Here is a 14,386-nt window from a genome sequence, read left to right on the forward strand (position 1 = left end):
AATGTAGGTCAAACATATACACTTAAAAAAATACAAATAAACCAGCCAACTGAAATGTAGATACGAGGTAAAACGCTTTATTAAACCATATTCTGTAATTTACATATAAAGTACCTGAACCCTCCCAGCTTTATCCCACAAATCCACAGCACCTTATAAATGTAAAATAAATACAGATTCAGAATATTAAAGCAGTTTATAAAGCAGAGTAAACGGCTTAGTGATGGGCAGTTTACACGTTGTCTAGTTCTACCAATGTAGTATATCAAGTATCAGAATCTTACAATGTTTATTATCCCAAATTTGTAAAAAAAAATAATAAAAAAAAAAGTTTTAATTGTGACTATTTATATTCAAAAGTTTAGTGTATATTCCAAATTTTAGCAAACAAATAAGCTTTTTGGATGTAAATTCTTTCAGTTGGTGTTATTAGGCTGTTCAAGTTAATTGCTGAAATGTTATGCTTTATAAAACCACATGGACTTCCAAGATCCTGAAATAACAAAAGTGAAACTATTAAAATCATAATTAAAATAGTAAAATTACCTTATCTTCCAGAATACATTGCAAAACAGTTTATTGAAAATATTTGTATTTCGACAACATGTACATAAATACTACATCAACATTAAGATGGATACGGCACCTTTAAAGAGCTAGATGTGAAAATAAATGCATAAATATTGTCACAAGTAGACGCTAAATGTAGTTTACAAACAAAACAAGTGTATTTAGCCAAATCCTTCAGCACTTCCGACTTATTTATGGACAGCACCATCATTAATTAGAAAAAAACAAAAAAAAAACAGACAAGACAAAGAAAAAACGTGATTTTTTAAATTAAAACCAGGATTCATTCCTCTAAACCAGTTCATCTCAAAGAGGGCATGAAAGCAGTGAAAATAATGCAAAATCTGTGAATTTCTGTCTTTGTATGAATATATAAAGATTGCAGGTAAAAGTCCACGTCTGCTGAATCAACAAAGGGAGGTACTGGCTGAGCATGATAAAAAGGGCAAAGACTCAGGTGAACCGCATGACGTTCATTTGCTAGTGCTATCAACGGCCCCGCTCTGCTTGAAGAGTCCAACCTCATTAGTCTCCATGGCCTGGTAGACAAAGAACAGGAATCCAGCGAGCGCGCTCAGCAGCACAAGCTGCACCCACACCGGCAGGCTGCGTCGTGCTCTGGTCTTCACAGCAGGGGGCGCCGCAGGCCTGGAGGCCGCTAGAGGGACGGCGGACACGCGTGGAACTGATCGGGTCTCTGTGTAGGAAGAGGAGCTGGTTTCTCTGAACTCTGTGAGACGGAGACGGGATTCGTCCAGCCATGTCTCAGCCAAGGGCCGGCCAGCTGCTCCTCTGATTGGTCGGCGACAGGTGGCACTAGAAACACATTTGAGAAATATACTTAATTCAAGATAGATTCTCTCGCTCTCTCTCTCTCTAAAAAAAAAAAAAGGGAATTATCTTGTTTTAAAAAAGGTTTACTAATTTACTAAAATACAAGACAAAATGCAAAAACACTTACTTTCCCCCATACTTTTTTTAGATTCATATGTTTTTTGCAGTGCAGAATCTTTCACTGTGAGGCTTTTCTGTTTTTTTTGTGTGTGTAGACAATTTAAGACTTCCAAAAACGTAAAATTTTATGAGTCAATAACACGAATTTTGTTTAGATTTATTAATTTACTAAACATCTTTTAAAAATATATTTTTATGACTAGGTGAGTTTGGTTTAGGTTGAATGTCATGAAATAAAAACCTAATGTTTATGAATTTAATAATTGAGCTTAAGGGGGATAAAAATGCTTAATTTTATAACATTTTGAATAAACGAGTAAATGACAGAATTAACATTTTTGGGTGAATATCCCTTTAAGAAAAGTTTTTGAAAAAAAAAGAATATTTTGTATTAAGCTAGAAAGCAAGAAGAAATGGTCAGTTAATTTAATTCTTAAGAATGTTTCGTGAATCCGACCCCTGGTGCTTGTTCAGTGCGAATGCTTGAAACAACTTCCCCTCCATACCTGATTCCAGTGGGAGTGTTGAGGTTTTCATTGGGAAAGATCTCTTGTAGAAGATCTCTCTCTACCGTCCTCGGGGTCTGATCAATGGCTGACACCTTTTCCACCTGCGCACAAAGACAAGAGCCACAATGATGTGAACACTGAGGCGGGAAATCTGACACCATAAATCCTTGCACGTGCTGCAATTTCTGAAGATCCATGTTTTCAGCTTTCATTTTAAAAACAAAAGAAAGAAAAACATTATATAACACCACAACCACGTATGACCCGAGGTAAACAAGTGTGTGAATCCCACTAAGTTTCCTCATCACCATTATACACCTGTGGAGACACACCATACAGCTCATGAAATTACCGTCTCCTTCTTTGGTGTCTCCGTCCGGCTGCTATCAGGTCCTCGGACAGAAGTGATTTGGGAGAGGAAAGGGGTGATTTTGGACTGTCTTGTCTTGGGCTGGGTCTCTGGTGAGCCACAGCTCCCCTAATAAACCAACAATGTAAATGATGGCTTTAAGCTTTAGTGACGACCCTGAGTACTAGCAAATTATGTAACAATGCATCTAATACACTCTTAAAAAAAATAAAGGTTCCAAAATGGGCATTTTGCAGCAATGCCAAAAAGAACCATTTTGAGTTCCACAGAGAACCTTTCGGTCAACAGTTCTTAAAAGAAAACATTTTTCTTAGCGTTAAGAACATCTAAAGAACTCTTTTCCACTATAGAGAACCTTTTGTCAAATGGAAAGGTTCCATGGAACCATCCATGTCAATAAAGAATCTTTATTTTTAAGAGTGTACCATGTCATTAACATGACCACAAATGAACAACAATCATCAGCAAACCTGGGAAAGGTCAAACGAGACACGAAGAGAGTCCTCCGGAGCCACGCGGGAGTCCCTAAAAGAAAGCAAGTGTGATGGGAAAACCTCTCTTTGGCCATCGCAGGAAAGTGAAAGATGGCACCTCATGTCTGTCAAGGGCTTGGAAGGTTTGTTCTGACTCAAATGAGGGCTTGAGTACTTCGATACAGAGACAGATTTGACTTCCTGAACCTTCAGAGAAGAAACAAACTCCCATGAGCCACTAAAATGAACGTTTAATACATGTATAAACTATCCTTGCAGAGCTGAGATGTACCACAGGAGCTCGGCTCGCAGGTCTACAGCTCAGGATGTCCTGCATACCCTGGTCGTCAACCTGAGATTACGAAAATGTTAATTAAGACACTTGATGTTGCATAAATATGCCTTGATTTAGAGCTGAAAGCATTAACTAAAGATGGAAGTGTGTGTATCATCACCTCAACACAAGCAGTGTTTAGAAGGGAAGCAAGCGGCTCTCGATTGGACTGTCTAATCGGAGGGGAAGTGATGTCAGCGGCATTCTCATCAAACTAGAGAAACCACAAAAGACATTTGAGCGATGCATTAACAATACTATACGTGACGCTCTCATAGTCAAGTTGAGAGACATGGAAGACGGTTGGCACCTTGTAAACTGGACTAACGCCATGTAAACCGGATATGGTGGACTGGTAAGAAGAGAGGTGATGTTTTAGTGATTCTGACCAGTCAGTCGCAGACATGGAGGACCGCTTTGAGGGTTTGGGTTCTTTTGGCACTGCCTTTAATATGACATCATAAGAAACACTGTGGCATTAGAATATGACCAGCATCCTCATGTTCATGTGTGAGGTTTCTTCAGGACCTACCAAAGGATGTGCTTTTATCCGCACCAGAGGAACAGACACCTCCTTCAAATCCCATGAGACATGCGATTTCCAAACAAACAGATTAAAAAGAAAAGAAAAAAGGATCAAAATATACTTCCAATGGTTCATTCTTACTGTGCGGTGCATTTTTATTGTTTCATTCACGTATTGCTTAATATACTGGATACAATTATGTTTGTATAATAATTACAATTAAAAATAATTTTAAAAATACAATTAAAAGTATTTGTACATAAAAAATAAATAAAAAAGGCAAATAATTATATATTTTTCTCTCTCTCTTTTACCAGTATTACAATTTTAAAATTAAGTGAACATGATGGTGAATTTTAAACGATTTTGTGATTTTCTTTGGCCATGTACATATGGTTGCTGCAATTTTAACATAAAAAAACTGGCAGTTTAAAAATATTCTTATTTTAAATGACAACTCAAATAAATCATGTTTTTTTGGGAATGCGTTTTTAAATGAGAAATATGGGGGAAAGCCCATAAATATATAACCAATTACACTTTCTATTTTGCTTTTATTGCGTGGTATCCCTTTCATTAACAAAAGCCATGATCAGCCAGGAAGTGACATCAACTTTAGGGAGATTCTGTTTATTTAATTAATTTTTGAACAAGTTTTCTTTGAAAATGGCTTAAATATGAATAGTTAAAATACAAATTACCATTACATAATATTGACGATATTGATTTTCTCCGGTTTTCAACATGGGGTAAATAATTAGCTTCTAATTAATAGTGCCTGATGTTGACCAGAGCATGTTTCAGAAAATAGATTTATAGAAATACTTCCCTTAATGCAAAACTTCCCTTAATGCAAAACAAGTTCAAAAGATACTGCATGACAAGGATTACCATAATAACGCAACCATTTAGAAACATTAATAATTTCACAGAGAACTTCAATAGTTATGTTTTTCATATCAAACTTAAGTCTCCAAAGAGGGTTTTTAAGGAGAAAGACACCTTCTCAGTGGCGGGAGCCTCGTTGAAATCAGGCCGAAACGAGCAGACTGGTGCGCTGCGTCGCTTTAGAGATTCAGTCTTAGACGAGAGCTGTGATGTCCTGTCTGTGAGCAAAGGTCTGGGCTCTTTTCTTGCTGCCTTTAATAGGAGGATAGAAGCGGCTTTTTGAGGTCAGGCTAATAATTTAGACCAGTGATGGGACACTTCAGTCCTGGAGGGCCACTGTCCTGCAGTGTTTAGCTCCAAACCTGATAAAAAAAACACCTGTCTGTAGCTTTCTAGTAATCCTGAAGACATTAGGTGTGTTCGACTGTGCAGACCGATTGGTGTATGACATCAAAGTACAGCAAGAGTGATACAGAAATATAAAGAGCCGCCTGCTCTTGTGGTACTTTGATGTCATACACCGATCGGTCTGCGCAGCGCTGCTTTAAGTCGGACACACCTATTGACAAGCTTGTTCAGGTGTGTTTGATTAGGGTTATACTCTGCAGGACAGTGGCTCTCCAGGACCAAAGTTTTAGGACCATAGCGCTACGCTAGTGTCATGGCCACCTACCACATGTCCTGTTCTTCTCCTGTCTTGCGAAACAGGGAAGTACTCTGCAGACGAGAGCTCAGAGTTCTCCTGAAAACACCAGACATTCACACAAACCTCGCTTACAATTGAGTCATAAAGTATGTTACGGCCACGGTTCATTTGAGAAACAAATATCAGCTCATCCAAAGACTGTTCACCCATGTGCAAACCAAAACATGCCTTGTGTAGATCCCAAACATCACCACACCCAGAAACCAGGTGATGTACATTAATAACAAAACCACAGGTTGAGTTACGGTGTCGTCGCTGGCAGGAACCATCTGATCCAGCCTGTGAGAAGATCTCTTCGGCTTTCTCTTAACATTCAAAACCGGCCAATCTTCCTCCTCCTTATCCTCCTATACGTCACACAGCAAAAGATCTAGAACTTTCCATAAAGAAGCAAATGGCTTATCTGATCTCCACAGGAGGTATGACAACATTTAAATGTGGAGCGGTCATGTGACCACATGTAGGTCAGATTTCTTCTACAGCAGGTGGTGCTGCTGAACTCTTTAACAGATAATGGTGGGAAAATATGCAGGTGGGAACATCACATGGGGAGAAACTTTGTATTAGAGACAAAAGAACTGATTCGTTACACTAAAGTGAGACAGCATGCGCTGCTTGTACTGCCAAAACAGCTTTTATGTGAGCAAAGTAGTAAGAAGTCTTTGAAGAGAGTATCCTCCTGGCTAGTTGTTTACAAGTGACCTAAACAAAGATCTTCGAGTTTACACAGAGATGCAATACTGAGTAAAATCACAGGAATGAGAAACCATGTGTGTGAGGAGGAAAGGAGGGAATACAAAAATAAAAGAGGATTAAAGTCTGGGCCAAGTCCAAGCTAAAGTAAAAAAAAAGAGAAGAAGAAGCAAGGGATACAAGATAGTGGGGGTGCTGCTAACTGTAATTGAAATGATGTGAACCATCATACCTTCAGTCTTTTGCTTAACTTGTGAAAGATTATATTTTTGGCAGGGCTGATTGATCAGCTGATATTAGAGCATTTTGAGGTTATCAGGCTTAGATTAACTGTACTTGCTTATCTGAAGTGGTACATTGTTTATTTAAAACAAAAAAACAACCACCATGGATGGATATTAAACTAATTGGCTCTCAAATATTATATAAATGACTCATTTAAATGACTGTGAACTGACATTTTAACCCACTATACTTCTGTAATGTGACGCATTTCCGAGTGAAATGGAAACAATTAAAAGGATGGGTGAGACATTATTTTATATATCATGGTTTGTTCAGATATGAAAAGTAAAGAGAGTTATGTTTTTGAAGGACGCCTCTTTCGCCCACCAAGGCTACATGTATTTGATCAGAAATACAGTGTACAGGGTTTCTGCAGGTTTTATGAAGGTAAACTTCACGACTTTTTAAAGATCAAGTTAAGAGAATTTAAGGAATAAATTTAAGGGAACACTATGTCAATATGTTCAATAAATGTAAGTGTACAAGGAGAAACACAATGAGTTGTATTAGCAACAACTCAAAGTTTGGAACTACAACTTACAACAGATATCCATTGCTTTTTGGATATCTGCTTGAATACCTCTGCTCCTAATCACAAGATTCTGGAAATTACATTTACTGTACCACCTGATCACACTGCAAAAAAAGTGATGTTCTTCCTCAGCATTTCTGTCTTCCAGTGCAAATGTCTAAAGATCCTTAAATCAAGATGCATTTACTATAGATACAAAATGACAAAAGTCTTGTTTTCTGTGAAATTGATAAAAATGTTATGAAACATTTTTTTTTTGCATTTAAATGCATGTTGATTTAAAGACATTTTAAGGCCTTATTCTGAGTATGGACAAATTTAGGCTTGATCAGGCCTTTTTGAGACCCGCAGAAACCCTATTTTTATACATTTTAAAATGAAATGCATTCTTGTAATGGCATGAGCAAACAACGCACAGGTTTTGCCCTCACCATGTTAAACTGACTACTGCGTGTCCTGCTGGTCACTGGCGTTTTCCCTCGGCTCCTGACTGGTCTCTCCACAACTGGGATGGGTTCGACCTCCACTTCCGGTTCCAGTTCAGGCACAGACACAGGGGCTGGAGCTACGGTTTCTGACAAACAGAGAAGAGCATTTTGACGTCTTCGTTTCTATAAGAACATGGTTAAATAAAAGGATCTGTTCGTCTGTTACCTTCCTCCTTGTCGCTGTACTGGTCTGAGTCGGTGTTGCCATTCTGGCCGCCGTCTGTCTGTGATGTTTCTGAGGGAGGAGCCACAGCTTCAGGAGGACCCTGATCCAGCAGCTTCTGAAGCCTCTTCTCGTACACCTTACGAGTGGACGCTGACGTGAAGACATTGTTTAGTGTTGATGTCAAAGCAGTAATAAGACAAACATCATGGCTGAAATATATCGTTTCATTTAGAGGCGGATTTTTTTTTGTCATAAAAAAAGTACGGTCCTATTCGTAACAAGCAGTGAGAAAGGCTGCTGCTTTATCTGAAGAGCTTTCCAACATCCATTTAAGGACACTATTTTAAGCCAGAATTGCAAAAACATGCAAAGCTGGATGCCTGGTGAAAATGCTGATTTACTGATAGCCTTGCACAACACCACGAGTCAATTCGGATTATTCCAGAGACTAAAGCCTTTGTTTAGTTGCTGAAAGACAAGACAAGATTTTTGCGCATACCACATTTCATGAGATTTTAAAATTATACATTTTAAAAGATTATAAAATCTATTTCAGGGGGTATTTCATGCCTTATGTATGCATGTTTACATTTCATTGTACTCTATCGCAACATTTATTTGATGGTGTATTTGCTTATTAAATCCCTCCATAAATTTGGGCTAGTCATTGTTTAAATAAATCTAAAATAAAAACATTTTAAATGTACAAATACACGCATAAAACAACATATCCTATCATATAAATGCCCAATTTATTAGTCACTTTTTGTTCCCAAGGTGTTTTTGCCGTTTTGAAGGGAATATGAAGCCAGTTCTCCTCAGGTTCACACTGGCGATAACAGGTGTAGTTCACACATTAACTTTCTTCAAAAAACATTGCCAACCAGAATTAATTGATTTCATTAATTAATATCAATTTTGAACCATATATGTATTGTTTTATTAATTTATGTTGTGTTTTATGTCTTTAACAAGTAGCTAGCACTTGGTTTGATATTTTGATATCCAATACAATGAAGTGTCCAAATACTTTTTAAGGTCAACGTATGATCTAAGGAAACATACAATATCTCTAAATTTTTACTCTGTGAGATTAAATCTCAAAAGCGGCTTACCAACAATGGGTCCAGCATTCAGGCCATACTTCAGCAACAGGTCTTTCAAACTCTCATTGCTCAATTCAGTGACATCAACATCCTCCGGACGAACTTTGTCCGTTTTTCTGGTGGCTTTCTGTGAAGAAAAGTCACGTTATACATCATGCAGTTTATCATTCTCAATTCAGTAGTCATATTTTTCATGAATGCACATTGCAGAGCTGTAATAACATGTTAAGATGACATCATACCGTAAAGAATTTGAACTTGAAGAACAGGTGTCTAAATGCACCTGACAGGCTCTTGATTATAGAGTGTCATGCAAAAAAAATGGTTGCAGTTTACGTGGGTATTTGGAAATACCAAGTACAAAACTTGTTTTTGCGAAAGAAATAACAGTTTAGAAACTAAAAGTTATTTCTCCAATAAGGAAACAACTGAAATCTTGACGAATGAGGATTAGGCTCCACGAGGCCAAAATTTTGGTTTAAAGGGCTAGTTCACCCAAAAATAAATTCTGTCATCATTTACTCACCCTCATACTGTTCCAAACCAAAAAAGACTTTTGTTTATCTTTGGAACACAAACAAAGATCTTTTTAATTAAATCTGAGTGATTTCTGTCCCTCCGTTTACAGCTATGCAACTACCACTTTGACACTTCAAAAAGTTCATAAAGAGATCGTAAAACGAATTTGACTAAATTACACATTTTCTGAAGAGACACGATTGCTTCATTTGATGAACATTTAATTCAGGCTTTTATCCACATATAAAAATTGATCAGCGAATATAAACAGAAGCTCAACCGAACCTGCTTGACGCATGGGAACAAACCTCATTGGTTCTTGCGGAAGCTCAAACGAGCTGCGTAACACACAAGAACAAACCTCATTGGTTCTTGCGGAAGTTCAAACGAGCTGCGTAACACAAGAATGAACCTCATTGGTTCTTGCGGAAGCTCAAATGAGCTGCGTAACACAAGAATGAACCTCATTGGTTATTGCGGAAGCTCAAACGAGCTGCGTAACACAAGAATGAACCTCATTGGTTCTTGCGGAAGCTCAAATGAGCTGCGTAACAAGAATGAACCTCATTGGTTCTTGCGGAAGCTCAAATGAGCTGCGTAACACAAGAATGAACCTCATTGGTTCTTGCGGAAGTTCAAACGAGCTGCGTAACACAAGAATGAACCTCATTGGTTCTTGCGGAAGTTCAAACGAGCTGCGTAACAAGAATGAACCTCATTGGTTCTTGCGGAAGCTCAAATGAGCTGCGTAACAAGAATGAACCTCATTGGTTATTGCGGAAGCTCAAACGAGCTGCGTAACACAAGAATGAACCTCATTGGTTCTTGCGGAAGCTCAAATGAGCTGCGTAACACGAAAATGAACCTCATTGGTTCTTGCGGAAGCTCAAACGAGCTGCGTAACACACAAGAACAAACCTGATTGGTTCTTGCAGCGGAAACTCAAACGAGCTGTGTAACACATGAGAATGAACCTCATTGGTTCTCGCACGTCAAGCGAACATGTTTGAGCTTCCGTTTACCATAACTTACGTGCGAGTTGATGAATGTTAATATGTGAATGAAGTTTATTGGCAAATTTTACAGGGCCATGTGTTCGCAAGCTTCAGAAATATCTTGTCTCGTGTTTTTCAGTCTTCATCTTTCCTCATATTTCATTTTAACACAGGTTGTAGTATTCATTAGTCAAGGTTAGATACTCAAGTGTATAGCACATTTTCCCACGCCAGTAATTCAGTTTCACTTTCCTGGGGCAAAGAGCAACATTAGTTTATTAGATTATGATTGCTCTTTCAAACTTTTACTATCTTTGTCAGTAGCCTTGGAATATCGGGAGAAATTTGAAAAAAATAAAAAAGACAAGAGACAGGGCTGCTAATTTTCCCACAAAAAACGATTGCACGATTTGAATGAATAGTGTGGTGGCAAGAAACTACCTGATGTGTTATTTTGGCAACAGGTCTAGCATTCTGCATGCTTTAAATCAGACTCAGAGATGAACCTAAAATACACACAAGCCAACGTCACAGCCCTACTTCTCTTACACTTAAACTAGTTTAAAAGAAAATGTGATGACATTCTTTACACACCCCAGCCCATAATAACACTATATGACTAGTACTACACCTGAAACAGCTCAGAGGGGTGAGTTTAAAATCAATGTGCCTAGCATGCGACTGCAGGAGCAAATGTTAATTTGGATAAACCAACAAGGTTAAATTAAGCAATTTTTAAATAAAAAATTCAATGCTTAAGCATATAGTGCCACATTGATAGTGCCATTAGTCTGAAGGCATAAACGCAAACTTTCAGACTGCGTGGGACAAAGCACGAACAATGCAAATCCAGCCACATTCCCTGGAGTCAAGCCCTGCTCCACAAACGCAACCATGTGACTGAGGAGAAATGGCAAAAACAGTGAAGTGGAGAAGGAGAATGTATTACGAGGGGCAGGAGGAGATCATGAAGGCGTATGCGCTTCAGTCAGGGGCCTTCACCAGGGCTGATCTGGAACGCTGCCGATTCAGAAATCACAGCATTCCAGCAGGATGGAGGAGAAGAAAAAAAAAACTTTCCTCAGTCCACAGACAACACCCTCAAAACTTACAGTTTTTGAAACGTTTCAACTGCAGAAAAGGTGTTTCGGGCAAAACTTGCTCAAACAGAGCCGGGGAGCGAATAAATGCGTGACCGGTCTCGTTGAGCAATCTAATAAAATTGCAGTGCTCTCTTTATATTTAAATATAAAACTATGTGTGAGAGAGAGACCCAGCATGTGGGAGAGATAGTGAATTCAACGGTTTCAATTTATTTCCTAAAAGGCAGTTAATGTGAGCTGCCGGTTCACTAGAATCACTCCTGGTAAAACAGAAGTGCCGCACTGCCTGCACAAACACGGGGATGTGCAATGTTTTGTTTTTTTAGACTGGTAGTCAGGTAAACAACACATAGTAGTGTTACGTCACAGTTCGTTCCTCAAGCCTGTGGAAACATGCGGCCGGTTCGCAACGGACTACAGTTCACCTGGCCGAGAACAGGCTCCAGAACACAAACCATTCTGGTGGAAAAGGGGTATGAGAGACCTATAATGTTAATGTCATCTCTCTGGAAATTTGTAATAATGAAGCATGATGTTGCTGGTTACCCACAATTTGCCCAATTGTGGCTTTCGCAGCACAGCTTGTAAACCAGTTTTATTTGAACACAAAAAAACATGACCAACTCTGGTAAAAAAAAAAAAAACTCACAATTCATTGAAGAGGTCAAACATAAAATCAAACATCTATGGTCCACAATTTGTGTGTGTGTGTCAAGCGTTTCTGAAAATCACTATCTGAGAGCCAGTAACTTCAAAGAAGAATGCGAAGCACTCACACATCTGGCAGCCGAAGCACACATTCCACTTCACAAGAAAGTATTTCCTCAATAAAGGGACCAAACCCACTATGAAAACAGCCTTGTGCTGCTCTCAAGTTATAATACAACTCTTAGACCTGTACCGTCCCGCTCAATCAGTCAAGTCTGCCGCTTTCAAAATGGGGTCCGAAGACCTCCAAGTCTTCCCGCAAGTCTTTGCGGGCCCGCAAAGGATTGCTAGAGGGTTTCATGTAAAATTGTTTAAAATAAATTATATAAATAGGATTATACTATATGATTTTTTTAATTGTAAATGTAATACATTTATAAATAAATAAAACATATAGATTTAAATAAACAATACTTATAAAAAGTACATACTTTGGTGAGTATATTTACATAATTAAATAATATTTACATTTACATATTAAATAAGCCCTTCATACATGAAAATATTCACAGCTGCCGTTTAATTTATCTCAAATACTGAAAACCCCTGATTTAAGCGATTTGTTTACCAACTTACAATAGTATTTTATACCTGATAAATATGGACAAATATGGAAAAGTCAACATTTTGTATTGCTTTAGAAAGTCACCTCGGCAGACTGTCGTGGAGATGAAGAGATCAATGACAGGGAAACGCATGTAACGTTACAGTAAGATTTCACAATGACAGGCCGCCCTACCTCACTGGCACTGGAATACAGAGAGGTGCCTTTAATCTCTGCTACAACATAAAAGGGCTCGATGTAGCAGTTGTCTGGGTGGAGGGTTGGGGTAATCGAGTTTGGCTGAATAACCAGAACTAGTATTCACTGTGAAAAGTGTCTTAATAATGACAACAATAGACCCATACCTGATATAACTGGTAAGCATTACAAAATTATAGTACACACGGTTCATATTATGGGTTTATGAAATAGCTGTGTGGGAGAATGTCAATAACGTTAACCAGAAACGTTATCAGGTTAACTTTAGACACAGATAAAAAGTTCATTCATTCAAGCTGGTATCTTTACTTTTCTGATGGACACGCCTAAAACAGATGGGGAACTGAGATATAACATACAGCAGTGCAAGATTTCCAGGACGTTATAATTTTTTTAATTCATGTTTTTTTTTTTTTTTTACGGATAGCGGCATGGATTTTAAACACGTGAAACTATTCCATTGAATCTGACTGATACATTTAAGCGGGAAACTGTCGCCCGTATAGGAAGTACGAATCGGTTCTTTCGAACAGCTAGTTTCAAAATCCGGTTATAAAAATGCTTCGTTTAAAGCACTGCGTAATTCCATGGTGCCCGACGTTCCAAATGACACGTTCTAACGTCAAATAAAGTGATAAACACATATTGCAAACGTTTCGTGTTTTTATCGTATTAATTATATTTTAAGGGTGTTTGTCATTCCATAACCACCCGTTAGGTTTCTCACAGCTAACGTTATGTTTCAGATAATTTGGATTTTAAAACATTCTCAACCCTCGGCTGAAAGTATTGGATGTTTTAATAAAATGCTATTCATTTAAACCAACTATATTTAGTGAGTGTGATATAAATGATGATACAGTCCTTTCGTAACCACATCGTTCAGACCGGTTTTGTGATCGATCTCAACTGATTCACAGAAATGATCCAACTCAAAATAACGATTCGTTCACGAACCGAACACCATTAGTAAAAGTTCGCCATGCCGGTTTGTTTTCATATGCATGTGCAAACATCACAGTTTTAACATTTAATTACTCTGAGATTTATAACCTCCGAACTTTACTCCAACAAACACAATTTTAGGAAATGTACGTTACGACTTGATAGCATTAATAAAAATCAATACTGCGAACTGCATCGGCTACGTTTGATGCATTTTACATGCAAAGCAAGTCACCAGCCAAAACAAAGCAAGCTTCTCCAAACCCACCCTGCCTGAGCGGCTCCTGTTGGAGATCACGGGGGCTGGAGGCAGATCCTCGTCGCTGGAAAAGACATCTGGAGAGTCGCTGCTCTTTTTGTTTTGCGCGGTCAGATTCTTCAAGTACAGCTGCACGTACACATCCTTCCTCTGGTCGCCATTCGGCAAAGCCACGTTATGGGCCAACAGCGCACTTTTAAGCTTATCTTTAGTAAGCACAGACGGGTCTTCCAGAAATTCCGACATGTCTGTGTTGGCTTGAGCAGGACACTATCGCAGGCTGAGACTGATTTCTTTTATGGGATCAGTGGACCATCTTAGGAGAGAGCATCCTATTGGATGCTTTCTGCAGAAAGAAGCGCTCTGATTGGTTGATATACCATTTAAAGTCACTGGCGATAAATAGATGAGTTGAACCACTTGTTTATAGAAGATTCATCTTCTAACTTACTAAAAATATAATTTGCATGTAAAATAAATATTGCACACAAAGA

The 14,386-nt window shown here is 38.4% G+C and overlaps 1 protein-coding gene across 8 annotated transcripts; it reads right to left on the reverse strand.

The window, feature by feature from the left end:
- Positions 1-51: 51 nt before the first annotated feature.
- tmpoa (thymopoietin a) lies at positions 52-14,242 on the reverse strand. Of its 8 annotated transcripts, none has more exons than XM_079624397.1 (15): positions 13,902-14,242; positions 8,610-8,727; positions 7,495-7,644; positions 7,272-7,414; positions 5,576-5,677; positions 5,298-5,366; positions 4,739-4,876; positions 3,743-3,784; positions 3,521-3,655; positions 3,332-3,424; positions 3,169-3,228; positions 2,874-3,083; positions 2,386-2,511; positions 2,031-2,134; positions 52-1,386 (listed from the first exon to the last, which is right to left on the reverse strand). In XM_079624397.1, the coding sequence occupies exons 1-15, from the start codon at positions 14,136-14,138 to the stop codon at positions 1,044-1,046; spliced, it is 2,070 nt and encodes a 689-aa protein (XP_079480523.1). In that variant the 5' UTR covers positions 14,139-14,242; the 3' UTR covers positions 52-1,043. The 8 variants fall into 8 exon arrangements, with proteins under 8 accessions (XP_079480523.1, XP_079480522.1, XP_079480525.1 ...); XM_079624396.1 differs by having other exon boundaries at positions 4,739-4,872; positions 5,294-5,366; XM_079624399.1 differs by lacking the exon at positions 5,576-5,677.
- Positions 14,243-14,386: the final 144 nt, after the last annotated feature.

This window comes from Phoxinus phoxinus (genome assembly GCF_949152265.1).
Source record: "Phoxinus phoxinus genome assembly, chromosome: 9".
NCBI classification, from domain to species: domain Eukaryota; kingdom Metazoa; phylum Chordata; class Actinopteri; order Cypriniformes; family Leuciscidae; genus Phoxinus; species Phoxinus phoxinus.

Bases quoted from the DNA above. Each gene is read 5' to 3' on its own strand.
- tmpoa (XM_079624397.1), bottom strand. From the start codon at position 14,138: ATGTCGGAATTTCTGGAAGACCCGTCTGTGCTTACTAAAGATAAGCTT. The intron at 8,728-13,901 runs GTGGGTTTGGAG...TTTTCTTCACAG, and splicing joins ACAGGAGCCGCTCAGGCAGG to AAAGCCACCAGAAAAACGGA. The intron at 3,785-4,738 runs GTGTCTTTCTCC...TGGGATTTGAAG, and splicing joins AGGCTCCCGCCACTGAGAAG to GAGGTGTCTGTTCCTCTGGT.